Here is a 25668-nt window from a genome sequence, read left to right as displayed (position 1 = left end):
AGGGCTGCTGAGCTGTGGGGCAGCAGAGGAGCAGGAGGGCGCGTGTGCAGCTGAGCCATTCCTGGAGAGCACAGGGCTCTGGGCTCCCTGCTGTCCCAGGGCAGCCCAGAGGCCAGGCTGTGCTTGTGCTAGCCCTGGGCGAGTGGCTCAGGGTTGTGCCCTGGCCTGCCTCAAGTGTCTGCCAGCAGGAGCATGTTTCCCTGTGCAGCTGTATAGACATTTCCAGGAAATGTGTCCCAGGAAATATGGAGCTTCAGATGCTTTAGGTTTGCATTGTGGCCTCTGTTACATTTTGTGTCTCCACTTTGCAGGCCTGACCGGCTACCGTCTTGCCAAGAGGTTTTCCCTGGCAAGTTCCTCCATGCTCCTTCCCTCCAAGCCGTTGCCTCCCATCCAGAAGAGCTCTCCTCGTACCAAGCCAAGCCCAACATGCAGCAGAGAGCAGGAGAATGGGGAAAATGGCACCGGCTGGGATGAAGAGAGGAGAAAAAAAAAGGAGCTGAGTCCAGAGGGAAAAGGATATAAGGTAAGGAGACCAAGCAAAGTCCTGTGTGGCAAGTGTTCAGTTTATGTGCTGTTGGCAGAGCTCGGAGAACTTTTCCCTGACAGGAACTGACCCTTTCAGTGAAGTTTGAACAGCTTCTGGTTTGTCTCTTTAGCTGGGCCAGAAATGATGGGATACTGAGAATGAGTGTGCACCTGCCCCTGCTGTCTCCAGCCCCATTCCTGGCCATGGCATGGGGGCCCTGGAGCACCTTGGGCAGACAGAGAGCTTGCAGAGAGCAGCAGGGCAGGGGAGCTCTGCTGAACTTCCTCAGTGCCAGGGAGCCTGAGATGATGGATGTGTGGGAGCAGGAGAGCAGCCAGCATGCTGAAAGCTCAGCAGCACCTGGGCTCAAAGGCTGCTGGGGAAGTGTATAAGGGAAGGGCAGCAGCAGAAGAAATGAGGGGCTTGAGAAAAGCAGGTTTTGACATCCTGCAGAATGGATTTGTGAGGTCTTGGCTGGAGATCAGCACTGGCTGTGAGACACCTTAGGGGCAGGGAGAGAACAGTGATCTAAAGCCACTGCCATGCCATCCAAAAGGGCAGTGGAGGCAGTGGCACACCAGAACATCCTGATGTCAAACATGTGAATGCCAGCTGGGAATGCAGCCACACTTGCAGAGGGTGAGCACGAGGGCAGAGGTGGCAAATGTGTGACATGGTCTCTCCCTCACCACTTCGTGTTCCCTTCCCCATCCTGGGCCAAGCTGGATGATCAGTTTGACATTTCCTGGCAGGTCCCAGTTAGATGCATGGCTAAATGTCTTGAGGCATGAATGGGGGCAAGGCTGGATGCTTGATCTGATCACTATGTTCTACTCTTTCCAGACTTCCTTGCGGTATTCCAGTGGAGGGGATATGAAGAAGGGGTCACTGGGACCACCTCTGATCCCCCCCATATGCAGGGCAGTGAGTCCCCCTCTTGGCAGTGCTGCAGGGTCCCTGCCAAGCTCTCCTCAGCTGGAATTCCAGGGGTCCCAGGAGATGAGGTAAGTCAAGGTGTCTGCTGCTGCAGTGTGCTGTTCAGCTCTCTCTTGGCATCTCGTGGGGTCATTTTGCCCAGTCAGGTGTCCCATGTATTTAGGCAAACCTCTGTGTATTCTCCATTTTGGCCATCTATGATGACCCAGCAGAATGTCAAAGGCAACACCAATGCCCTAAGAGCAGAGGTGGTGGTGGGGAAGAAGAGGCAGGGCTTCAAAGCATCTCAAGATGGGTCATCTGCTGGACCTTTGCTATTGAATTCCTCTGTAATTGTTGTGGTGACATTTGGGAACTGTACTGCATGGGATAGGTGTGTGTGTGCCTGTGCCTGTGGCTCCACAGTGAAATAAGATGCCAGATAAATTTGGCAGTATAGATGTAAAATCTGATGTATAATCCGATTGGTATTTAATATTTTGATCTGGGCTTTCGATGAAAGAGGGAAAGGTGCTATAGAAGAGGCATAGGACTGTACCTGATGGAAAAATATTGGCTTGGATATGCAAAAGAAAATGTAGCTATTACCCTTATGCAAGAGCTAACAATAAAGAGGGAGTCACAGAAGTATCATGCCAATTGCGAATCTTCAGTGGGGCTTTTAAGGTGTGATCTGAACTTCCTTCCCTAGCAGCTGAGTTGGAAACCAGCCTTTGTTTTCTTGAAAGAGCCAGCAGGTGTAATATCATTCTCAGGAGACAGCAGTGCTCTGACCACATGTAGCACGAGGCTTGTCACCAGGGTAAGGCGCAAGCAGGCAAAGTCAAGCTTTGGCAGCTGTCCAAAAGTAGCTGCCCTCCATTCAGAGTCATGATTCAGCTCAGCAGCTCTTGCTGCTTCAGAGAGGCTTCAGGAGCCACTTGGCTCCAAGAGGAGAGGCAGCAGAACTGGGGAGTTCTGATGCAGGTAGAAGAATTACTGCTGTGTTTTAGCTGGAGCTTAGCCATCTCTGTGTGACTCCAGCAATGGCAAACTTAAGGACAACGAATCAGCTTTGCATCCTGTTGGGTTTGTGTGTTTCATTTCCCCCTTCATCACAGTGACCATGTTTAAAAGTTTTGCCTCCTTTCATGGTACACCCTTTCCCTCCCATCTCTTTCTACCTCCTCACATGTTCTTTTGTCCTCCATTTTCTCCAGGCCAAGACCCAGCTGCAGAAGCAAAGAGAACTCTGAACATACAGGTAGGTACAGGGCATGTCTGTCCTAAAATGACCATTGCATTCTTGACTCAGAGGTGACATTTGGAAAGCTGGGTTAAAACCAATTCTTTTCAAAAGTTCTTCAAATTAATTTCAGTTCTTTGATGGGCTCAGTGGACTCTCCCAGAGCCCAGTCTCTGGGAATGTTCTCTGGTGGCACAGTGAAAATTCCTCCAGGGTGAAGTGTTTAGTGGTACCTGGGGGCCCCTGAAATGCAGCACTGGAAGAGGATACCTTCCTCTCCATCCTGCTCATTCTTTTTATCTCCCTGCAGCCTTTCTAGTGTCACAATTAGGAGGATAAAGAAGGCATTTAGCATGAAATGAGAGATGCTCACACTCCTTCCTCTGCTTATGAAGCAGAAAATCTTTCACTGGGGCAGTTTCTGAGCGGAGCCCTTTGAGATGTGAAGGAGATTCATGGACATTGCCTGGTATTGTATTGGCAGAAATAGGGAAACCACCTCTGACAGCATGTCCTTATAAATTTTCCAGTTAGGGAGAAAGAGCCTTCCAAAGGGTTGCATCCTACGCAGGGTGTGAGTTTGTCATCCTGTGACAGCACAAGCCCAAAGCCACCTATGGCAGGTTCACAGTGACAAATCTCTTCCCTGGCTCTCTCTGCCTGTGTCAGTGTTGCAGGCTGAGGCTGGGGCAGGAGATGCCTTCTGCCTTGTCCCTGTCCCTGCCTTGCCTGATCCCTGACAAGTGGAATTGTGCCAGACAAAATGCAGTCTCTGGTGCATCTGGGTCAGGCAATGCTTTCAAGTTGAAAGCCTCAATGACGCTGTTGTTGTTCCTTTGGCATCTCTGGGTGTGTAATGAATGATAGGAGAGATGAGACTTGGAAAAATAATTCTGCTGATGCAGAACAAGGGATCAGATCCCCTGGTCCGTTTGGGGGTCAGGGTTAGTTCTGCCAAATCCTGGCTATGGCCCCTTTGGAATGACTCCTTAATTACTGATATGAAGCTGGAATGCTTAATGCAGCTAGGGAATAGTACTGCTCAGTAAGTAAGGTGTCATTTTTTCTGGACTAATTCTGTACTAGAAATTACTTAACCCATTAAACCTTACCTGTCTCACTTTTATTACTGACTACAGCATTCTACAGGATGAAGAAATCCAGGTTTAAGACACTCATCCTGCTTGGCTGCCATATGATTTTATTCTCTGTGCAGCCATGTAAAGAACTAGTTCTTTTAATTCTAACTGCTTTGTTGGAGAATATTTCGAAATTGCCTACCCTCTGCTATTTCCATTAGGAGTATTTTGAATTGACAGTATTAGCCAAGATCAGAAATGTTTTGAGGCAGGTCATGTTTATGTTGTGTTTGGGTGTCTCTGTTGAAAAGACAGCAGGGAATAAACCCCTGGAACAAGTAAGTAGAGCAAAATTGGAACTTTGGGATGAGCACTTTGCTCCCTACCAATACAGGCTCACAGAATACTGGGTACATCTAATGCAGAAAGCAAATCTTCATTTTTATCTAAAACGTGGTGCCATTGTTTATGTCCCAGCACTTCTTTTGTTGTAAAGAGTAATGTAAAAATCCCAAAAATGCAAAACCCGACCTGGAATTGAGTGGGACCTACAGAAACAAAGGCCTTGAAAATTACTTTTGAAAACAATTACTTCCTTGCCAGTGGCAGATTCTAGAGAGCACTGTGAGTTTCCAATTTATTTGGAAGGAAAGGGATCCTGTAGCAGTGGGGAGGCAATGGGCACCACATGAACTAGTAGAACCCTTCTCTCTTGGCTTGCCAGCTTCATATTGTCCAGAGAAATTAAACTGATGCTCGTTTAATGAAAAATGAAAAACCAAGCAATCTTCTCAGTAACTAAAATACGCTTTGAATTCCTCACCCCTTAGATGGATTGATTGTAAAGGCATGAGATCAATTAACTCACTTCTTCTCTTGTACCTGAATGTGAGCTTCTTCTGAGCCTACAGCAAAAAGTCAGAGGAAGAAGGGAAAGAGCTCTTGGTACAAGACAGGAGCTGGGATGCCTCTGTTCCCAAGGAAACCGGCTGAGCTGTTGGGCTTGGAGCCTCCTGTGCTGGAGCCCGGCCTTGGGAATGGAGGTCTGGGCTCGCGGGCGGCTCAGGGGCCTTGGCCCAGGAGCCCCGGCAGAGCCGCGGGGCAGCGCCGGCCCCAGGGGCACTGCAGGGAGGACAAGCACAGAGAGCAGGGGGAGCTGGGCTGCTGGCTGACAGGAGGAAGGGTCTTGTGGCAGCCCAGAGAGGCTGTGCACATTGCCAGGGAACAGCTGAGCCCTGCATGTGCCCCTGCAATGAGCTATGCTGCTGCCAGTGCCCCTGGAGCTGTAGGGCTGCTGAGCTGTGGGGCAGCAGAGGAGCAGGAGGGTGCATGTGCAGCTGAGCCATTCCTGGAGAGCACAGGGCTCTGGGCTCCCTGCTGTCCCAGGGCAGCCCAGAGGCCAGGCTGGGCCTGTGCTAGCTCTGGGCGAGTGGCTCAGGGTTGTGCCCTGGCCTGCCTCAAGTGTCTGCCAGCAGGAGCATGTTTCCCTGTGCAGCTGTATAGACATTTCCAGGAAATGTGTCCCGTGAAATATGGAGCTTCAGATGCTTTAGATTGCATCTCCACCTCTGTTACATTTTGTGTGTCCATTTTGCTGGCCTGACTGACAGCAGTGGTCCCAAGGAGGTTACCTTGGGATCTGTAGTTTCCCTGCCAAATCCCAAATTCTTTTAACTTCCAAGGCCCTCCTTTCACAGAGCTGCTATCTAAGTCTCATTTTTTATTATTTTGCTGACCATTCTGCAGGAGCAAAAAATCCTGATTTAAGACATTGCTTTTTTTTTACTGCATTGCCACCTAATTTATCCTCTGTGAAGCTATTGTATAGAATTGCAACTAGAAAATGAGCCTTTAGTCAGCCTGGCCTGAAAGTGGCCCAATCTCATACAGTTTAGAATGAAAATCCTTGGGGAAAATGAAATATCTAGTGTCAAGAACACAGTTCACACTTGGGTAGCACTCCTGCAATGCTCAGATTTTCTTTGAATGTCCTCTGAAATATTCTAACCAAGAGAAGACAATGTTGGTCTAAATGCATCCAGGTATTAGAACCTGGGGCTTCTTTCAGGAACCGGAAAGATGATGTTTACTACAATCAGCACGAATAAGGGCAGATAAGAATATCTGTCAAGAGCAATCTCCATCTCTGCCCTTCTCTATCACACACAAAGGCTCTCCAGCATGCAGGGGCTGGGGCCTTCATCAAGCAGCAGGTGTCAGCCTGCTGGCCAACAGAGTCATGTCATGTTTGCTGCCAGTAGCCCATCCCTTGGGAGAGGGTCTAGGCATTGTACCTTGCTGCTCTCAATCCCAATCTCTGTGTCTTGAGAGCTCTGCACTCTGGAACCTGTCTTGCCTGTTGCCCAGCATTGTGTTTTTGGGGGATTGAAGTCTGTCAGAGGTATACAGGAACCTTTGCTTCCATTCCCAGGCCTCCCACTGAGCCAGGCCAAGGAGACAGATCATCCCAGCAGTCCTGGTCTTACGAGGGACAAAGAGCTGAGGGATGCCTTTGGAAAGGTAAGGGATAAGGACAGGGATGAGCGAACTTCCTTTCCAGTGGCTGTTTAGTGCTTGGCCCAAAATGTCACTGAAAATCATCATCTTCCACTCTTGGGGAATGGGGATTCCCTTGGGAATATATTGGACAGCTACAGAACCATTGCTTGGCTATTTCCAGTGGTGCCAAGGTCCCTGATTTGGAGATGGTGCTAAGGTCATGCCAGAAGCATTCTTTGTGTGCAGAGGCTGTTTTAGAGAAGTTCTGAATGACAGAGCAAGCTACACATCAGTGAATGTGGGCAAAGTGCATCCTTGGAAGCAGAGAGGCAAAGATTCTAATGTTGGGTGCAAGCAAGGCTGCAAAAGAAAATGGGAGAGGTTGATTTTTCCTGGTTACCTTTGTGGCTGTATCTCACAGCCCTCTCATTCCCAAGTTTTCTGCTCATGAACATCAATGCTTCTGCAACTTGTTTTCACATGACTCCTCCTTTTGGTCTCCTGGTCTCAGAGACCAAGTCCTTCAGAGTCCTTCACAGCTGAAGGACTTTTCAGAAGGCTTTTCAGAAGCCAGGAAGTGAGAAACAGCTGCAATTCCTGGCCATGAGTGTTAAGCAACAGCTCATTAGCCCTCCTTGCTGGGTATTGCACATGGATTTTATTCTCCTGCCATGGCCTGTAGGAACTGAACTGCCTCCTCCCTGGCCATGTCAGCTCTTCCTCTTCCTTGGAGCACTCCTATGACTTTTATGCTTCAAGCAGCGCTTCCTGACATTGGTTGCAGTTGCAGCAGTGTAAGGTTGTGGCACTGAAGTGTTCCACCTCACTGTGTGTAATTGCCAAGGTGAGGACAGGAGACATTCCTCTGAAACTGTTGGAATGTTGATGGAGCTGCATTGAAGCCTAGGGCACTCTGTGGACTCTGTGCTCCTGATGAGATGTTGTGTGTGGTTTGTGTATCTCTGCTTACAGTCTATGATGTATTTCCATTGCACCCAGATCCGTGCTGCTTTGTGCATGTTGGCTCAAAAGACCTTGGGGCGGAAGGACGCAGAGCTTTTGGAGAGAGAGATGAAGAAAAGGAGACAAAGGAAAACATCATTGCCACCTATTCCTGAGACAGTCAAGCGTGGGCATGCAGCTGAAGCAAGTAAGTAGTGGCTACACTTGTGGTGGTCCTTTTTGACCACTTGCTTGCCCTTTGCGCAGTGTTGCAATCAGACTGGGGAGCTGTTCAGCTTGCATCTGAGTGGAAGCTTGCTTGGGATTTAATTCTGTTTCCCAAAGAAAAATACAGAGGCATGAAGTGTCTTGCCCACGGCCTCGCTGAGTCAGTAACAGAATATCAGCTTCCCTCCTTCACCTCTAAAGTCTTTCAGAGTAGAAAATTCTGTCTTGCAAAGTACACTGGGGCTTCAGACTCTCTCCTGGAGAGCAACGTCCAGGAAAGAGGAGTCCAAAAGAGTGCTTTTTAACCAGGCTGCAGCCTGGAAGAAACAAAATTCAGCTCCTTGTAATGAAAACACCAGAGATCCTTCTCCTGCCACTCCCTGCTGAGGAGCTGGCACTGTAGGGCTGTGCTGAAGCCCCAGCCAGGGCTTCTGTTGCAGCCCCAGGAGCAGCAGCATTCCTAACTGGATCCCGGCTGAGGGGCTCTGCCTGCAGGGCTGTGAGTACTGCCCGAGCAGTGGGGCCCTGAGGAGGCAGCACTCAGCCCGAGGGCAGCACACAGAGTTATCTGCACTTTCCTTTGGCAACTGCCCCTGCCAGCCTCTGGAACAGGAGAACAAAGGCAAAGCAATGCTGGGTTTCCTTGTTTCTTAGGGGAAGCATCACTGCAATTTGGTTTTAAGCTAGAATAAGGTAGATTTAGATTAGACATAAGGGAGAATTTTTTTATAATGAAGGGGATGAAAAGCTGGAAGGTTTTCCCAGAGAAACTGTTGTTGGTCCATCCTTGAAGGTGTTCAAGGCCAGCTTACATGGGGCTCCGAGGAACCTGATCAGGATGAAGATGCCCCTCCTCACAGGGGTTGGACTAGATGATGTTTAAAGGTGCCTTCCTACCCAAACTCTTCTAAGATTCTGTGATCATTGTCCCCTGTTAGTGTTATACTTGGTATAAAGTGGTATTTCATTGTTATACTTGAAGTTCTTTGGGGTAACAAGCAGATGTTACCCAGCTCCAGCAAGTTTTCTGGTCCTTTCCATTGTCACCCTGTCCAGCACTCTCCCCTTACAAGCTCCTCTTTGGTCCCTGCAGCCTTTAGCCTACCACCTGTTGATGACACAGCTTCTAGAGGGCATAGAAAACACCCAGGTAGTGCCTTGAAGCAGAAGGTCTTGAGGAAGCAGGACAACATGCCCTTACTACCCAATATACCCATCATCCATGGGGATGGCAGCTTCCCATGCAGCTCCTCAGGTAAGCCTGCTCCATGGCAGCTTTTCCCAGTTGGGTTTTTCCTTGCACAAGGAGCACAAACTGCCTCCTGCCTCAGCCAGCACTGCTGGGATCTTGGCTCCATAGTCTGTCCTGAGAGTGAAAAGCAAATCTACTTTTGAGTTACTCCAGCTTGGATGTACTGGAGCAGTTGGTTCTTAGAGATCCATTGGAAAGTTGAACTGAATAAAGTCGTGGTAAAGGCCTAATCTCTGGCTTTTGCCCATCCTAAGAATCCAAACTACAGCACTGGTGCCAGGAGGCAGCTGTGACTGCAGGGATGAGCTGCAGGGCAGTCTGCTGCTGTGCTCACTGTGCTCCTACGAGAACCACCATGAACAGTTGTTCACTCACCATCTGGGCCCTGTGCCTGTGCTGCTGTCCAGTTCTGCAGCCAGCTGTTCTGCTTCAAGCAAGGGCTGTATCTGCAGGGCAGTCAGTGGCTTGGTGCAGTCGTGCTGCTGCTGCTCCCAGAAGTGCCTGATGGCTCCTCACTGCCACCATCCCAGAGCCTGCAGTGCCAACCAAGAGGGAACAAGCAGTGCCTCCTGTGTCAGCCAGCAAATGCCGCACCCCTGTGCAGCAGATGGCAGCCAGGAGGGGCTGCCTGCTGCTCCCAGGCTGTTTGCTGCCTGCAGCAAATAGACAGCAGAGAGTCCCTAGTGGCTCTTGTCCCTCCTTTGTGGGTAGCCCTTGCCTGTGCTGTGATCCCAAGTAGGGTGAGATAAGAAGAAGGGAGCTAGGAGTGATACTTGAATGCTCTAATCTAGTGATGCTACTTCCATGTTCAGAATTGACCAGAACTAGCCTGACGTGGCTCTCCATTCACAGTGAATCTAGATGTGTGTGTCTACATCACTGGTGTCAGTGGCTGGGGTACCTCAGTAAAATCCAGATTAGCTCCCCTCTGAATATTTTTGAAGTTGTCATTCCTCCATACTTTGTGAGAACATGCAAGGTAGCACAAAAACCCTACAGAGTCCAGAGCAGTTCATCTAGATTCTGTGCAATATTTATACTCCATCCTTTTAAACATCTCAAATGTTTTAATCTATGCATTAGAAAATGAGCTTTTGAGTGCACAACATGAAATTTTTGATTGACAGTGCTTTTGATGACAAATGGGTTTCATAAGGAATGCCTTTATCATCAGATTTTTCTCATAGCTTGTAAAATTTTTTCCTTACAAAAAAATTCAATTAAGGCAAACCCAGGTCAACTGATTAATAAGAGAGTGCATCTGCCAACAATGTGGATCTGTATTTGCATATTTTTATCCTCAGAGTACATTTGGAAGGCTTTTTTATCAACTGTCTAGTCTGGAAATTGCATTTTTACACAAGAGAAAGCTTAGAAACTGCTGTGGTTACAGACATGTCCATTAGATGGCAAATAAATTTCACCTCAGCATCCTTGAAATACAGGCAGTGTGTACCTCTGAAAAAGGTTAATGATGCTTGGAAAGGGCAAAATCCATAAAGTACTCCCTTCCCAATAGCAGGCTAAAATGTGTGTGCACTCAGCTGCCTCTGTCTGGAATATTTGTAGTCAATGGGAACAGAGGCGCTCTCAGGTGGGAAGGGTCAGGTGTGGCTGTTCCCTGGCAGCTGCTCCGTGGGGATTGAGCCAGGCCCAGCAGGGCTGGGTTGCCCAGGCTTGGCTTGGTGCTGTCTCCAGGCAGCTGCAGGGCTCTCCCCAGGGAGTTGCAGAGTGACCCTGTCCTCAGGCTGGGGGCAATCAGGGCGCTGAGACAAGAGGGGCACCTGAGGGGTTCCCTCGTGGGCAGCCAGTGCTGCTGGTCAGCGCTGCCTCGCAGGGAGCGGGAGCTCTGCGGCCCAGGAACTGCCGCTGGCTGTGGCACCTGTGGCACTGGGGAGCTGGCGCTGCGAGGCAATTGTCAGCTTCAGCCTGGAGCTGGGCCCAGCTGGGGGAGGCTGGGAGCAAGCAAGGAGCCCCAGGGGCCAGAGAGCAGGGAAGCCTCTGAGCCAGTGCCAGTTTGTAGCACACGGAGCCCTGTCTGGGAGATGCGGCTGAGGCTGCTCCATGGTGGGGCCTTGCCCGGGGCTGCAGCACCCATGGCCGACCCTCTCCTCACAGTGACCTTGCAGAGGGCCCCTGGTGCCAAGCGCCGAGAGGAGCCGCTCCGTGGGCATGGGCAGAAGGACAGAGCCTCTGCAGACCTGCAGCAGTCCTTGCAGGAGGCACTCTCCTTGCTGGGCAGCGATGACTGGTAAGAAAGGCCCCATTCCGTCTGCGTCCCTCTCAGTGTTAAGGTCAGTCAGAAGCGTGTCTTGCTCGTGCCTCGGAGCCCCGAGAGCCCAGAGGGCCAAAGGGCACTGGTGAAACCACTCCAGAGTAGAGAGAGGATGAAGATTGGAGAGCAGCCTTTTCTTGGCCTTGCTCTGCAGCAGTGCTGCAGCTGCAGCAGCTCTGTGCTGTTTCCTTGCTTTGCCCGCTGCTCCATGGAGCTGCAAAGGAAACCTTGAGGGAAGAGAGAAAGCTCTGGAAGGAGATGATTTGCTGGCTGGAGGCAAATCAGGCAGAAGGCAAATCAGGCAGAAGCAGGATGGCAGAAGTTTTGAGTGTAGAGATTTGGGTGCCTTGGGCCACTGGGCCAGTGGAACTGAGTAAGATCCTCTCTGCTCCCACTGCTGACAGCAATGGCAGGTGACAGGGTCTCCCCATGACCTCCTGCATGGCAGTCCCAGAAGCAGCTCCAGGGAGCTCCTTTTTCTGAGAAATGGACTGAGTTGTGCTTTCAAGTCCCTCAGCCTGCCAGTACTCCTGAAGGGCTCATGGCAGAAGAGAAGGAAGAAGAAAGAAAATCCTCTAGGTATCTTGCACTTTTGGAATTCAACTTCTTCCTACTCACTGCTTCATATGGACCTGAGATGTTTTGTCAATACTCACCATGTGTCCCAAAATTATACACAGGCAGAAGGAGGCCCAGAGGTGATAACCATACAAATGTTAGCTGATATTGGTTTTCTTTTTGACGGCTTTTTGGTCACTCTCTGCTGGATGCTTCACTCACACAGGGGCAAGGAATCCATTCCCACTGGGATAAGCATGAAAAATCTGCCACGATGCATCTCCTTGTGCAGTCACCTTTGCTTTGCCCTTTCTCTTCTGCTTTCTCTTCCCCATTTCTCTTTGGTGTCTTGTGAGGTGCAGAGAGCTTCTGCAGGTGTGGGGGGTCCGGATGACACTCAGGGTGCCCGTGGGATCGCCAGCCCTGGGCTGCAGCCCTGATGCCTCACAGACCTTCCTGTAGCTGAGGGCCTGCACAAAGCAAGTGCTCAGAGACAGAGTTGTTTTCACCTTTTAAATATCCTGTTGCTGTTGTGGGGGGTGTTTTAGGTAGGGGTTTTTGGGAAAAGCCAGAGTTTCAACAGCTGTTGCCCAGGGGTGGAATCTCCTAGGACATCCTGCTGCTTTTTTGGGGAATGTGTGATGTGGAGTGGAGGGGTGACAGAGAGGCCGAGATCATAGAGTGGAAACTCAGCTCCAGAGTGGCAGTGCAGACTCTCCCTGCTGAATGCCTGCTGGGGCTGACATAGAAGGAAAATGCCCCAATAACAGCCTGGTGGCACTGTGTCTCAGGGACAGATACATGGAGGTGACAACAAACAGCAGCATGGCCCGGTCTCACAGCTTCTAGGAAGCAGTGACAGAGGGGCCTCATGTGCCAGAGATTTCAGAAAGGCTCTCCTCTTAAATGGCCAATCAGAAACCCCTCTCTTTGCCTCTTGGATTTGTGTATGCTTTTGACAGCCACAGCATCCTGGGGCAACGCGTTCCCCGATTTCATTAAGCACTCCTTGAAAAGCACCTCCCATTGTTCAACTGAGCTGCCAGCCTGGTCATTTCAGAGGGTGCTGCCTTGGTGGAGAGAAAAATCAATCTTCTACCTTTCAGGGAGCTGAAGGAGAAGGGACTCTTCACCATCCAACACCTGGCTGGGTCCCATTCAGAGGTCCTGCTTTGTCGACTTCGTGAGGTTTGCTTGGCAGTTACCAGCGAGGTGAGAACATTGTTCTGAATTGCCCCCATACTTCATACACGGTGTGTAGAGTAGGTATGTGCTTGCTCATCTCCTTGTTCGTGCTCAAGGTCTGCCTTCATTTCTGGTTTTAGACCTGATATTTCTAATGTCTATCAGCTATCTGTAGGATCTGTGGGTACATGCAGCAGCTGTATTTACTGGCAGGTCGGGTATCTGACACTCATCTTTGAGTGTGGTGCCTTTATAATGCAATGTGCAAATACAGAAACTGAGACACTGATGATGTTATTTGCCAGAGTCCCAGTCTCTTCCCAAGTTGTAATTCAACACTGTAAATTATTCTGTAGACCTGAACCTGTGTTTTCTGTTTCCTGGCTGAGTGCTTCAACTCCTGGTGTTGCTTTTTTGAACAGGAGCACCTGACTCTTTTATCTTTATGACTTGTGGATTCATGATTTGAAAGCAGCTCTTAATTTAATTTTCTAGTAAAAGGGCCTATAATCAAAGCTCTGGACATTTTAGAAGTGTTAAGCACCCAATGAAATTTTTATTTTAGGCGTGCAGTAAGCAGGTCTGAGGCCAGAAATTGGTGCCAGAGTAAGTGCCTTTCTGTGCTTGTGCTCTCCTGCTCTTCTTGTATTTTTATGTTCCTCTGGACACAGTGGGATGTGTTGTCATTTCCTGGGACTTCTGTTGAAGGCAACTGATTTTCTTTTCAAGGTGATTCTTATGTTTCCCCTTATGACTTCCCCAGGTCACCAACCTCCGGTCCAAGGTGTCCTACTCTGCCATTGTCACTCTGGGAGAGCTCTTTGTGACCTTGAAGAAGGATATGGACTCTGAGGTGAATGAGGTTGCTCGGGTCCTTCTCCAGATGGTGTCCAGCTCCCCAGAGTTTGTTCAGAAAGCAGCCAGTCAGGCCCTGGGGATCATGGTGGAGCATGTGACTCCTGCACGAGCAATGACTGCTCTCATGGACATGGGAGTCAAGTAGGTTCTTTTCTTTTAGTGATATTCTTCACCTTTGTGTGTGTGGGAGGGAGAAGGGGTGAGACAGAGAATGGGAATGCTGGGAGGGAAGGGTCCTGTATCCTGTATCCTCTGTGAACTCAGTGACTTGATTCTCCATCCAACCTCACTTCTTTCCTCTTGTCACCTATTTCTGCCCTCCTGCAGCCCATTTGTTCTCAGAATCACAGAAGTGCAGAATATGGGGAGTTGGAAGGGGCCCATCAGGACAGTCGAGTACAGTTCCTGGCCTTGCCCAGAACAGCCCAAGGGTCACACCAAGTGCCTGAGATTGTTGTCCAAATGCTCCTTCAACCCTGTCAGGCTTGGTGCTGTGACCACTGCCCTGGGGAGCCTGTTCCAGTGCCCAACCACCCTCTGGGTGAAAAACCCTTTTTCCTGATATCCAAACTAAAGCGCCTCTGACTCAGCTTCCTGCTGCTTCCTGGAGTTCTCCCAGTCTGTCAGAGTTTCCTAGATGTGGTGACTGATGGGGAAGGGAAAGTGCCTGCAAAGGCCAAGGATAGAGCCTTGTGCTTTTGTGGGAAGAGGGACAATTGCAATTGCAGCTGTGAGCAGTATTTGGTATTTCACAGCTCTAACCACAGAGGCCCTGGGAAAACCATGTGTCATCTTGATGCCATTAACTTGAGAAATGAGGAGTGTCCTTGCTGGGGCTTGGAGCACATGAGGGACAATCTGCTGGGTGTGGCACAGCCTGGACTGCAGGTGCAGCCCCTGCCAAAGGAATCTTGCATGACTGTCCTGGCCTTAGAGCTCTACTTTCTATTCAAACTGATGTTTCATGTTAGCCTTGAGATGATGAATCACTTTACAGGCACCTTCACAGGCTGACTGCCATGGGACAGTTGGAGCAAATGCTGCCTTAAATGTTGGTGCTGGGCCTGATAGCTCCCAAGAGACACTCTCTAGAACAGGACAGCCTGGCTAAACTACCTGGCACCCTTTCCTCAGCTTTGCAATAGGGTAAAACATTCAGATGGATCCATTGCCAAGCCCCACAGAAGAAACAAGCTGCATTGCTGGATATTCTGCAGCTTGATGGCCCACAATATGTTTTCCCTGCATTTGTTGTTTTCCAAAGGTCTGCAGATTTGGGGATAAATGGGTGGAAAGAGCCTCAATCCTGCTGCAGTTCTGTTTACCTGGTACCTTCTGATGGGTCAGCATCAATTGTCTCTAATTTCTAAATTATTCATATGTCATCTATTTCTTTAATCTTTCTCAGAGTAAATACTGTGAAAGAAATTGAGTATCAGACAGTGCAGGGAGACAGAATTCCTCCCTCTTCCATGCAGGCAGGCCTTCTGTACAGTGCTAACTTGTTGTTTAGCTGAGGACAGAACCTTCTGCAGGTGTCTGAAGGTGCAGGGAGAGCCCAGTCTCCTTCCCCCAGCAAGGGCAGGGAGCAGGCTCTGGCCAAGGCCGGCGCTGCTGCTGCTCCTTGTCCCTGTGCCCAGGGTTTGCTCTCTCCTCCCCAGCAGCCGCCACGCCCCGGTGCGCGAGTGTGCGGCCCAACTCCTCCTGTCCCTGATGAAGAGAATTGGAGTCACCCAGCTCGCAGGCACACCCAGGGCTGAGAGGCTGCCACAAGTGGCAGGGAAGCTTGCTCAGGACTGTCACAAGGACACAAGGTAATGATCTTCATTTCACCTCCCAAAACAGGAAAACCGTTTTGTGTCTGGCTATAAAGGTGAAACCACACAAGAGTGGAAACTAAAGGGAATATGAAGTTACCTAGCAGTATGAATAAGGGTCATAGAATCATGGAATATGCTGAGTTGGAAGGGACCCATCAGAGTCATCGAATCCATCTCCTGGCCATGTGCAGTGACCCCAAGAGTCACTCCATGTGCTTGAGAGCATTGTCCAAACTCTTCTTGAGCTCTGTCAGCCTTGGCACTGTGACCACTGCTTGGTCTGGATTGCCTGGGCAAATGGCTGTACTGGGTAATCTGAGGTTGGCCAGCAAAAAGGAGCATTGCCAACTTTTTCCTGTGGCTTGAAGGATTCTTTACTGAGATCAAAAGAGCTCAGATCAGCCAGTCCAACAGTTTTGATTTGCCTTAGGTGCACAACACAAAGCCAAAGTGTTGGCTAATGTTCATCACTGAAGGATCCCAAACATGCATTTCTCATTAACTTCAGACTATCCTAGAAATATTTCAGGGATCTTTAGCCAATCTTTTCAGACTTTCTAAACCTGTTCTGAAGATTTCTAGAATGCTGTTATCTATGGCTCTGTGAGCTCCACATTTCTTCTTGAAGAAAACTGTGGTTTCCTACTGGCAAAATCAACCCAAACCACCAAAATCCCCTTTCTTGATGATGAAATTGCCATTAATAACTGCCAAGAACACCAGGGAAACTAGCTGCCTCTGTGCATACACATAGTATAGAATAATCAAGAGGATGCATGAGGTGTTCTGTCCTGGCTTCCCTGCCAGTTAAAGAAAGGCAAATTATTGTGCAATGGCAGCAAGCAAGACACTGCTAATAGGCTCTGACAACAAAGCAGATGTGTTTTGCTTTGTCCCTGGGATCCTTTGATGCCACAGAAGCACACCCTCAGTTTCAGAGTGAAATGCTATTTTTCTGTTGCCCCACATTCTCCTCTTGTGTTCAGCTCTGTACCTCACTGTGCAGTGTCAAGTGAGGTAAATCTCCCTCTTTGCTGAGTAGGTAATGCCTTCTCGTGCAGGGATTGCACCTGATGTGTTTAAGGCATCAGCCTCTTCTGTTGACACTCTTCCTGTGTTTGTTGACTTTTGTTTTGTTTCCTTCCTGCCTTCCTTCCTTCCTTCCTTAGGCATTATGGACAGGAGATGGTGAAGATGTTGCTCAGTCATCAACAATTTAAAATGCTTTTGGAACAATCTCTTTCCCCCCGTGACCTGGAAGATATTCTGACAAGAATTAAGAAGAAAGTAAGTGCTAGGCAGGGGAAATGTCTCCTTTGTGCAAGTATTGCCACTGCTAATATGAGATCAAACATACCCAATCTGTCTTTAGCTCATTCCTCTTCTGCTGAATCATTTTGCTCCTGGGAATGAGCTGTTAATCCTCAGCCTTTTCATCTGCAGACCACAGAGGAACTGATATTATTAAGGAAAAGGTGGGGTTTTGAATATTTTCAATATTGGTCACAAAGAGGAAAGGGAAAGAGGATAAAATGGGTTTACATTTAAGCATAGGCCCCCACCATGCTCTCCCTACTCTGCTCCCTGTAAAGAAATTAAGTGAGAATTGTGCTTCTCAAGATAACAGAGTCTTTGCAAAGGACACTGGAAGTAGTAGTGCCAAGAAAATTTCCAGATTTACAAAAGATGTCCAGGTCAATCCTAGTTACTACAATGACTGTCTGTCTTTTGTGAATACTACCCTGCTGTCAAGCCCTGTGGAGCTGGAAGAAGCTTGGTGAATTCAGCAGCATCCACTGGAAAATCCTTTGTTTGTTTGATGGGGAGGATTTTATTTTTTTTAATCGACATTACAGAAGGGAGCCTGCCTTTGTGTAGGCACAGGGAGAGTGAGTGTTGAACCAAATTGACTTCCAACACAATGGGCCAACCCCCAGAGAGTCCAGTGATTTCTGTTGCTTCCTTCATGAACACTCGTTGCCTGCCAGTTTGCATTCCTCCCACTTATGCTCAAGACTAAGGAATTTGGGATTTTAGACTGCTGCTCAGACTGGTAGCATCCATAACCTGCCTTGGGCTATTGAAAACAAAGAGTTGGCATCACTGAATCTCTGCTCTGTTTCCATCTGTAAGTTAGGAAATGTTTCCCTAAGCCTTGGTAGCAGTGATCCTGGTTCTAACTTGTGTTTTCAACAGGGAATTTCCTGGTTTATATTCTAAAGATTGATGGGGTTTCTCTATGTCTTTGTAGGGGATGGAAAACCAGAAGGCTGAAGGCCCATCTTTCAAGGAGCCGGTGAAGGAGAGGAACAATGGCTCAAAGGAGCCCCAGGCCACATTGTCTTCTAGCAAACGGTACTGATCACTTTTGTCAGATGTGACAAAGCACATGACAAGCTTTACATGTCTCTTGCTCAGGAAAATCTTTCTGGCAGAGATGACCAATGCCACAGATTGTTTCCTTTCCCTACAAATGCTCTAGGATAAAAAATGTCTACTTCTGCATTGTGCTGACCACAACTTCTCTGGAGGGGTTTCCACAAAAATGGAGAGACAAAAAGACACCCATTGGTTGCAGCTCAGACGATCCAGTGCAGTGGAAGGGCAGTGTTGTGGAGGTTGTGAGAGGGTCAAGTCTCTGCTGCCTGACTTGGGACAAGTAAATTCAACCAGGGCTTTTTTTTCATCTGAGTGGAGTCCTTTCAGATGGATGTTGTGACGAGAAATCTCAATCTGGAAGCAAGATGCCATTCCACAAAGATGCATGTGCTTTGTCCTGGCTGAATCATGTTTTCTTACCCTCATACAGTACCAAGTTTGAGTAGCAAGGAGCAAGGCAATTCCTGAACAACTTCAGTCAACCGGTGTCTGAATGTGGACTTTTTGTCTTGATATTCCTGTCCTTCATGTAATTTGCTTGATGGACAGCATGTTTGGTTTATTTCCCCCTGTGCTGCAACCAGCATTTAAGACAGGAAGTGCTCCTTGCTGTCTCTTCATGGCAGCTGCAGAGCTGCTTATATCTGTTCTCCTCTGATAGCAGAGGGGATTTATTTAGCTCTGTCCTGCTCAGCAGTGGTAGGAAAGTGACCACATGCCTCAGTAGCACAGCTAGCATCTTCCCGTGCTCATGGAAGAGACAGGTTGATCATGGGAATTGTTCCCAGTGGGGTTGTTAAGCTGTGCATCTAGACTCTAAGGAAACAAATGAAATGTGAGAGTAGTTCTGGGATGTCTGACTTCTGTTTTTATCTCTGTTACTGATTTTCTGAATCCTTGAAATATGGCCCTGTTCATCTGTTCAGGTGCATCTGAGCTACTTTTCCAGATTGTCATGCCTAGTTGCGGAGACACTTCTCCAGAGTGATGAGTTTCCTTATTCTAAGACACACACGTCCCATATGAGGAGGCATTTAAACTTGGCAGTAGTGTCTCTCTTTCTCCACAAAGCAATGTGACCTGTGTTCCTTGGCAGCCATCTGAAAATAGATCAGATGCATCTCATCCTTGGTTTTCCTAAGTGAGCACTGGTGAGAATGTCACTGGCAGATTGTCTCCTGTAATGATTGCCATGAGGTCCACGTTGTTCTTCAGAGCCTCATAACTTTCCAGCTTGAAATCACATAATTAGGAAAGCTGCTCAAGATGTTTTGCTCACAATTAACTGAAAGTATTGTCTGTGGCTGCAGCTCTCTCCATAGACAGCATCAGGCGCAACTTTCCCAGGCATTGTCCTGGGGAAGGCTGTGAGAAGATCAGAGAAAAGAGTGAGAAATAATTCTTATCTTCACTTGCTGCACCTGTTGTTGTGAACATGTGGAATGTGTCATGGAGACTTGTTTACCAAAGGGTGATTTCTTAACTGGCCACTGATGATGGTGTTTTGGATTCAATTGACCAATCTGGTCTGTCTGTATCAGACTGTCTTTAAGGCCAAGGAGTTTCAGTATAGTATAGTATGGTATGGTATGGTATAGTATGCTATGGTATGGTATAGTATAGTATAGTATAGTATGGTATGGTATGGTATGGTATGGTATGGTATGGTATGGTATAGTACAGTACAGTACAGTATAGTATAGTATAGTATAGTATAGTATAGTATAGTATAGTATAGTATAGTATAGTATAATGATTGATCAGCCTTCTGGAATCATGGAGTCAATGCTAATTATTTCCACTGTGGGGATGCCATGCTACGATAATTATCACCACCAGGTCCTCATTTGGTTTAATTTCCCAGGGTGAAATCTCCCTCTGATGGACACCTCCTACACCGTGCACAAGCCCAGGTCACATCACCTACGGCTGTGGTAGAAACGGAGCTGCTCCAGAAGCTTTACAATCTCCTGGAAGCCAAGGGGTTTCAGAAAAGGATGGAAGGAGTGGAACTCCTCCGAGACCTGTGCAAAACCAGCCCCCAGCTCATCTCCACTAACATTGCCCAAGTATGTAGCGTATCTTCACTGCTCCTTTCCTTTAGCTCCTTTCCTAAGCCTGTAGCAGCAAAGTTAATTCAGTGTGTCTTGGCACTCTGTCCTGGCTGTTTGGGACACGCTGATCCCTCTTACCCAGACGAATGTAATTCATGTCCAGGCTTCAGGACAAGTTATTTCAATCCAGCTGTTTTATGTCTGGCAGGTGCCTATTGCTGCTGTTCATCAGATGATGGCAGAATTTTCTGCTGGTGTAACTGCTGCTCTCTCCTACTCCCTGCTGGGTTAAGTGAAGGGAATCCAGCCCTTGAAAGCATGGCAATTATTCTCTAGACAAAAATGGGTTTGCATAGGGAAGAGAAGTATCAGGCTGGGTTGGTTTAGACCCAGTTGTTTTTTCAAAAACAACACTCCTATATACTCCATCTTGTCTTACACAGGCACAGCTCTGGCTACTCATTTCCATCCTTGTTTCTATTCCTCTTAGTAAAGACAGTGCTCACCCTTCTTGGGGGTCTTTTTTTCTCTTTGGAAAAGGAGGAAAACAGCTAAGGACTCATCTCTGCCTTCTCCTCCCAGTAGCTGCTTTTTCCCTTTTTCCAGGGAAAGGCGCCTGATAATATGGCTGTCAAGGGCCTGAACCTGCTCTAATGAGCACTGAACAGCACATTACATTTTAGAAGTCCACCTGTTACTTAGAGAAATGCTCTGGATCCTGGAAGAGTTGATCAGAGCCCTGCACTTCTCCAGACACTGGCTCTGAGACAAACAAAAGAAAACTTAGATCTCCTCCAGCCATAATTTTGGCAAAATCATTATTGCCCTCAGCACTTGAGGCAACTGTATAGAAAACCAGGCATTGTAAACATCTGCTTGCATTCAAAGCAAAGGTACTCTTTAGCATTAATAAATGGAATTGATTTAATGATTTATAGATGGAGAGAAATACCATAGGAACTATTCTGTCCCCAGCCAAACCTCCAGAAAACAGAAGAAAATCTTTCAACTAGAATGAGGCTGTGCCACCATTCCAGTGAGTGGCCCACAGGAAAACAGTGAAATTGTGCAAGCAAGGGCTGACCTGACAGAAAGGATCACTTTCATCTTTGACATTGCTGACTGCTACATCCACTCTTCAAACAAGGACATTTGAATCCAGCTTTCACATTGCTTGTTCTCTTCACAGATTTTTGATTATTTTGTCCTGAGAATATCTGACAGCCACAAGAAAGTGAAGCAGAGGGCGCTGGACGTGCTGGCTGAAATCACAGGAGCCCTGAAAGATGCCTTGAACCCGGTGATCATTGGTTTAGTGGAAGGAATAACAAAGAACCTGAATTCAAAGGATCCCAGGGTTCGTGGGGCAGCTGTGAAAGCACTGGAAGAATCCATTGCTAATTTGGGTAAGGCTGAGCCCCGGCAGGGACTCTCCTCAACTTCATCTCTGTGTCTCCTGCACAAGAGAGTGCTGAGTGCCTTGACAGCTGCTCTTGTCTGTGGAACCCTCCAGCTGACACTCACCAGAAGCTGTGCAGGTGCAGTCCTTATGCACCATCCCCAACAGGCTGGAATGGGATCAGCATTTCCCAACAGTCCCAGGAGCCCTTGGCTCTGTGCTGCTTGTCTGAAGAGCAAGTCCCGGGCTGCAGCTCTGCTACAGTTCAGAGGCAAAGGGGGTTTGGAGTTTGCTTGGGCCCCGTCTGACTTCCCAAATGAACAACTTTGCTGTTGGCATGAAGGGACACTCACCCATCAGAGCTTCTGCAGGGCAGCCACCTGCAAGGCTCTACATTAGAGGCATTAGCTGCCTATTTTCCACTTTTCTCTTTGTCTTCTATTTTCAAAGTGGAACTTATGATTCACCAAGTTCATTTCTTCAGAATAAACAGGTATAAACCCAGCTGTCAATGATGCCTTGTTCCACATGTTGTTTTGCATGGGGCAAAATGGCTACAGCAGTTAACTACATAGGCAAGGGCTGCTCTAAATTCCTTTGCCACACAGATTTATGTCAGCTCTGAGAATGCTGCACTGGGGAAAGATGCCTGAAAAAAGGAGTGTTGAAGAGGCAGGTCTTCAAGAGGAGTTTCCACTTTCTCCTCCCCAGCTGCTCTGTGAGCTCAGGAACTGCCTGACTCAGTGCCTTTCTGTGCCCCAAGTATGGGGCTCTTCCTTTGTGCTCCGGAATGCAGAACCTTTTCACTGCTTCCATGTGACTGAACTCTTGAGGTCCCTGATGTGAAATGTTTTAACACAGCTCCTGCTACAGCAGAAATGTTTGGATTTACGAATGTGAAAGGAGAGCTTTTCTTTTGGAATTTAAAACCCTGCCAAGTAGGCTGGAAGGAAAGAAGAAAACTATTTAAAAATCAGCAGAAATGTGCTTTATTTTATAAAATGGGGTTGGCCCTGCCCTTTCCCTCCCCACTGTCCTTTCTCCTATGACCTGAGAAAAGTGAGCAGAAATGTGTGTTTTCCTTGTAGATAAAGTGTCACTGCTGAAAGAGTTCAGCTACCAATGGAATCACCTGAGTGGCCAAGCTCTGCTGGATGTCACCGAGTGTATCACAGGTATGCCCTCCCCTTCTGAGCCAAGAGCTCTTCCCAGGGAGTATTTACAGGGAATGCCTGTGAGCAGACAGCAGAGCAGCTCCTCCAAATCAGGAGGTGCTGAGCTTGTCTCTGCTGCCCTATAGCCAAGGCAGGTGGGTTTGGCAGGTTTTCCCTGGCTGCTGCAGAGCTGGGCAGCATCTGAGATGGGGGCAGCGCTCGGCCTGGGGCTGAGCTCTCACTGGGGCATCTCAGAACCACCTCCAGCAAAGGCAGGGGCTAAAATACCCCAGCTGGCTCCTCTCTGGGGAGCTCAGCGACATCTGTGACCTTGAGGGGAAATGGTGGCAAATGCTGTCTCAGGGCATCAGTTTGTTTTGTCCTCACAGAATTCTTGTTGTTCTCTTGGAAAGTTTTGAGGCTGAACCCTGCAGAGCCTGGGGGTTACAGCTTAGGCCAGAACTCAACAGAGGTATCAGAGGCACGTGTTTAGTGCAAGGCAGCCTCTGGGGGCACAGGGACAGAAGCAGAGTGCTGAGGCTCCCTGCCTGTGCTGTCACAGTGGCATTGGACTGAGCCTTTCAGGGTGTGCAAACAGTGTCTGCCTGTGTCAGCGCTGTCCAAACTGCTACAAATGCAGCTGATAATTGATTCCTCAGAGGAGCTTGGTATGCCAGCAAGAGCCAAGGAATGGAAAAATTATAATCTCAATATATAGTAGAAAAGACGATTGATAGCCTTGCTTTAACTGGGGCTAAATCCACTTCTAACTATGCCAACGTCTTTGAATGCAAGGTGTAATACACTTTGTGTCTTCATTAGGAATCTCAAAAGGGCATGTTCAGAGATTGGGAATGTCAAAGACCCTTTAAAGAGCATTTGAATAAAGTAGATCTCCAGGAACAGGGAATTTATTTTAACAGTTCTTTTGATCTCTTTTTCAAATAAAGGAATTAACCATAAATTAGGACTACTTTAGAAAAAGCAGATGTTCTCTCTGAGATTTAATAGGAAAAGACAGCTGTTCCTCACATTCAGTAGTCACTGATGTCTTTAATTGCATTTAAACTCAAATGAATTCCCATTTTAAAATGGGTACCATAACCCTTTCCTGATTAGCAGAATTGGTTTTGGGTACTTTCAGGAGCTGTTTCAATGTTGATGACTGCTGGTGGATTAACAGCATAGAGAAAATGAAGTCTCTTCCACCACAGAATATTAAATGGCTGCTAGACAACATTTTGTCTGATCAGAAAATAAGAATGGTCTCCAGAGCATTTCAGGTTTTCATATCTCTCAGCCAAATCTGCCATGCAAGAAGCCTGTTGGTAGTAACTTTTTGTCTGTGTTTGATACAGTTCAGTTCAAAAAATGGGCAGAGAGATTCCAGAGACAAATTGAGAAAACACTCGTGTTTTGGTTACATTTCAGTCCCCTGTGTAGCATTTTTCTTTCTCTATGCCCCTATTTCAGTGGACATAAGAGAAAATGCCATTAACATTGAGAGGAAAAATAGCATTAAAATGTGGAGATGCTCAAATGCCACAGCAACGAGGTCTGGTTAATTCTCTAAGACACCCTGAGGTTTGAAACAGCTCTTTATTGGAAGCCCCAAAAGCACTCTGCCAAAGACACCAGCTGGTCACTGATGTTTCTCATCCAACTGTCAGGCAGCAGCCATCTCTGGTGGGCTGGAGTTTTGAGGTGTGTTCTAATCCTGCCCTTTGCTGTGTGCCACTGAGCAAAGAGAAGAGCCAGATTAGACATTTGGCACTTGACATCAAAGTTACAGAAATGGAATCATCCCTTTTATTAGAAATCTCTCCATTTCCTCTCTACGGTGCATTTCCAAATATTCAAGTGTGGGTTTAGACAACTTCTTAATGGAAATAAAAGGCAATTGGACATTTCATTCATTGTTCATGCAGAAAGAGATTGTGAAATAATTTAGTAAAGGTAGGAAGTCAGCCACAGGGACAAGGCTCTGTTTGGAGCAATTAGTCCTGAGGGGTTGGTGGTTCTGTTCCCAAGATGATCAGCTGCTTTGCCCGTTTCTGGACCAAGGGGCTCTGGGTGCTATTTTGCTGATCTTGGCCAGAGAGGCTTGCAAAAAGCAAAAGCAGAGGTAGATCCTTGTTTGCAGTGAGGCTGGTGGGTAAGGAGCTGTGTCTCTGTCCCGGCAGTGCTTGTGCAGTGGGTTCATGCCAGGAGCCCTGAAGTCGTCCAGCGTGATGCCCTGCCTGTGCTCTGGGCCTTCCTGGGGAACAAGGCGCTGCCTGTGCGGAGCGCCAACGTCTGCACCGTGGCCACCAAGCTCGCCTCTGCCCTCTACAAGGTGATGGGCACCCAGCTGAAGAAATGTGCTGCCAGCAAGCCTCCACATTTACGGGAAAACCTCTCCAAAATGATGGGCTGGTGAAGGCGAGATGTTCACCAGAAAGCTGAGGAAGCACTGAGTTGGACATGTCTGGATTTTCCTTTTGAGCTGATCCAAAAATGACTAAATTCTAAGGAAGGGTGTGCATCTGCTCCCACTTTCTCCATTGCCCTTCCTAGTCATGGCATGGGGGCCCTGAAGCAACTCCAGATAGAGGACAAGGTGAAGGCAATCATGGCTCAGCCTCACACAGAGGTAAGGGGGGAGCTGGGCCAATCTCTGCTGGGAGGAAGGGTCTTGTGGCAGCCCAGAGAGGCTGTGCACATTGCCAGGGAACAGCTGAGCCCTGCATGTGCCCCTGCAATGAGCTGTGCTGCTGCCAGTGCCCCTGGAGCTGTGGGACTGCTGAGCTGTGGGGCAGGGAGAGGAGCAGGAGGGTGCATGTGCAGCTGAGCCATTCCTGGAGAGCACAGGGCTCTGGCCTCCCTACTGTCCCAGGGCAGCCCAGAGGCCAGGCTGTGCCTGTGCTAGCCCTGGGCGAGTGGCTCAGGGTTGTGCCCTGGCCTGCCTCAAGTGTCTGCCAGCAGGAGCATGTTTCCCTGTGCAGCTGTATAGACATTTCCAGGAAATGTGTCCCAGGAAATATGGAGCTTCAGATGCTTTAGGTTTGCATGGTGGCCTCTGTCAAACTTTGTGTCTCCATTTTGCAGATCTGACTGGTTACAGTCTTACCAAGAAGTTTTCTCTGGACACTTCTGATGTTCCCTCACCCACAAAGTCCTCGCCTCCCGTCCAGAAGAGCTCTCTGTCCTCTAAGCTCAGGAAGAAGCTGCCACCTGTATGAAGAGTGTTTGAAGAATAGGATTGATGCATTATGCTTCATAATTACAGCTGTACATATGTTCTGATCTTTAGATGT

The 25668-nt window shown here is 48.2% G+C and overlaps 1 protein-coding gene across 1 annotated transcript in view; it reads left to right on the top strand.

Moving 5' to 3' along the window:
- Positions 1–25465, top strand: part of LOC131094385 (TOG array regulator of axonemal microtubules protein 2-like) — a 98404-nt gene extending 72939 nt beyond the window's left edge. Inside the window, exons 4-14 of the mRNA XM_058041979.1 lie at positions 12630–12735; positions 13472–13707; positions 15228–15380; positions 16373–16403; positions 17638–17741; positions 19630–19834; positions 21009–21225; positions 22307–22393; positions 24556–24787; positions 24929–25004; positions 25460–25465. Coding sequence (XP_057897962.1) covers positions 12630–12735; positions 13472–13707; positions 15228–15380; positions 16373–16403; positions 17638–17741; positions 19630–19834; positions 21009–21225; positions 22307–22393; positions 24556–24787; positions 24929–25004; positions 25460–25465 — 1453 coding nt within the window. The remainder of the gene's footprint in view (positions 1–12629; positions 12736–13471; positions 13708–15227; positions 15381–16372; positions 16404–17637; positions 17742–19629; positions 19835–21008; positions 21226–22306; positions 22394–24555; positions 24788–24928; positions 25005–25459) is intronic.
- The last annotated feature ends 203 nt before the right edge of the window (positions 25466–25668 follow it).

This window comes from Melospiza georgiana, chromosome 29 (assembly GCF_028018845.1).
Source record: "Melospiza georgiana isolate bMelGeo1 chromosome 29, bMelGeo1.pri, whole genome shotgun sequence".
Lineage (NCBI taxonomy): Eukaryota > Metazoa > Chordata > Aves > Passeriformes > Passerellidae > Melospiza > Melospiza georgiana.
The sequence above is the reverse complement of the archived record's forward strand: the minus strand, read 5'-3'. Positions and strand labels throughout refer to the sequence as shown.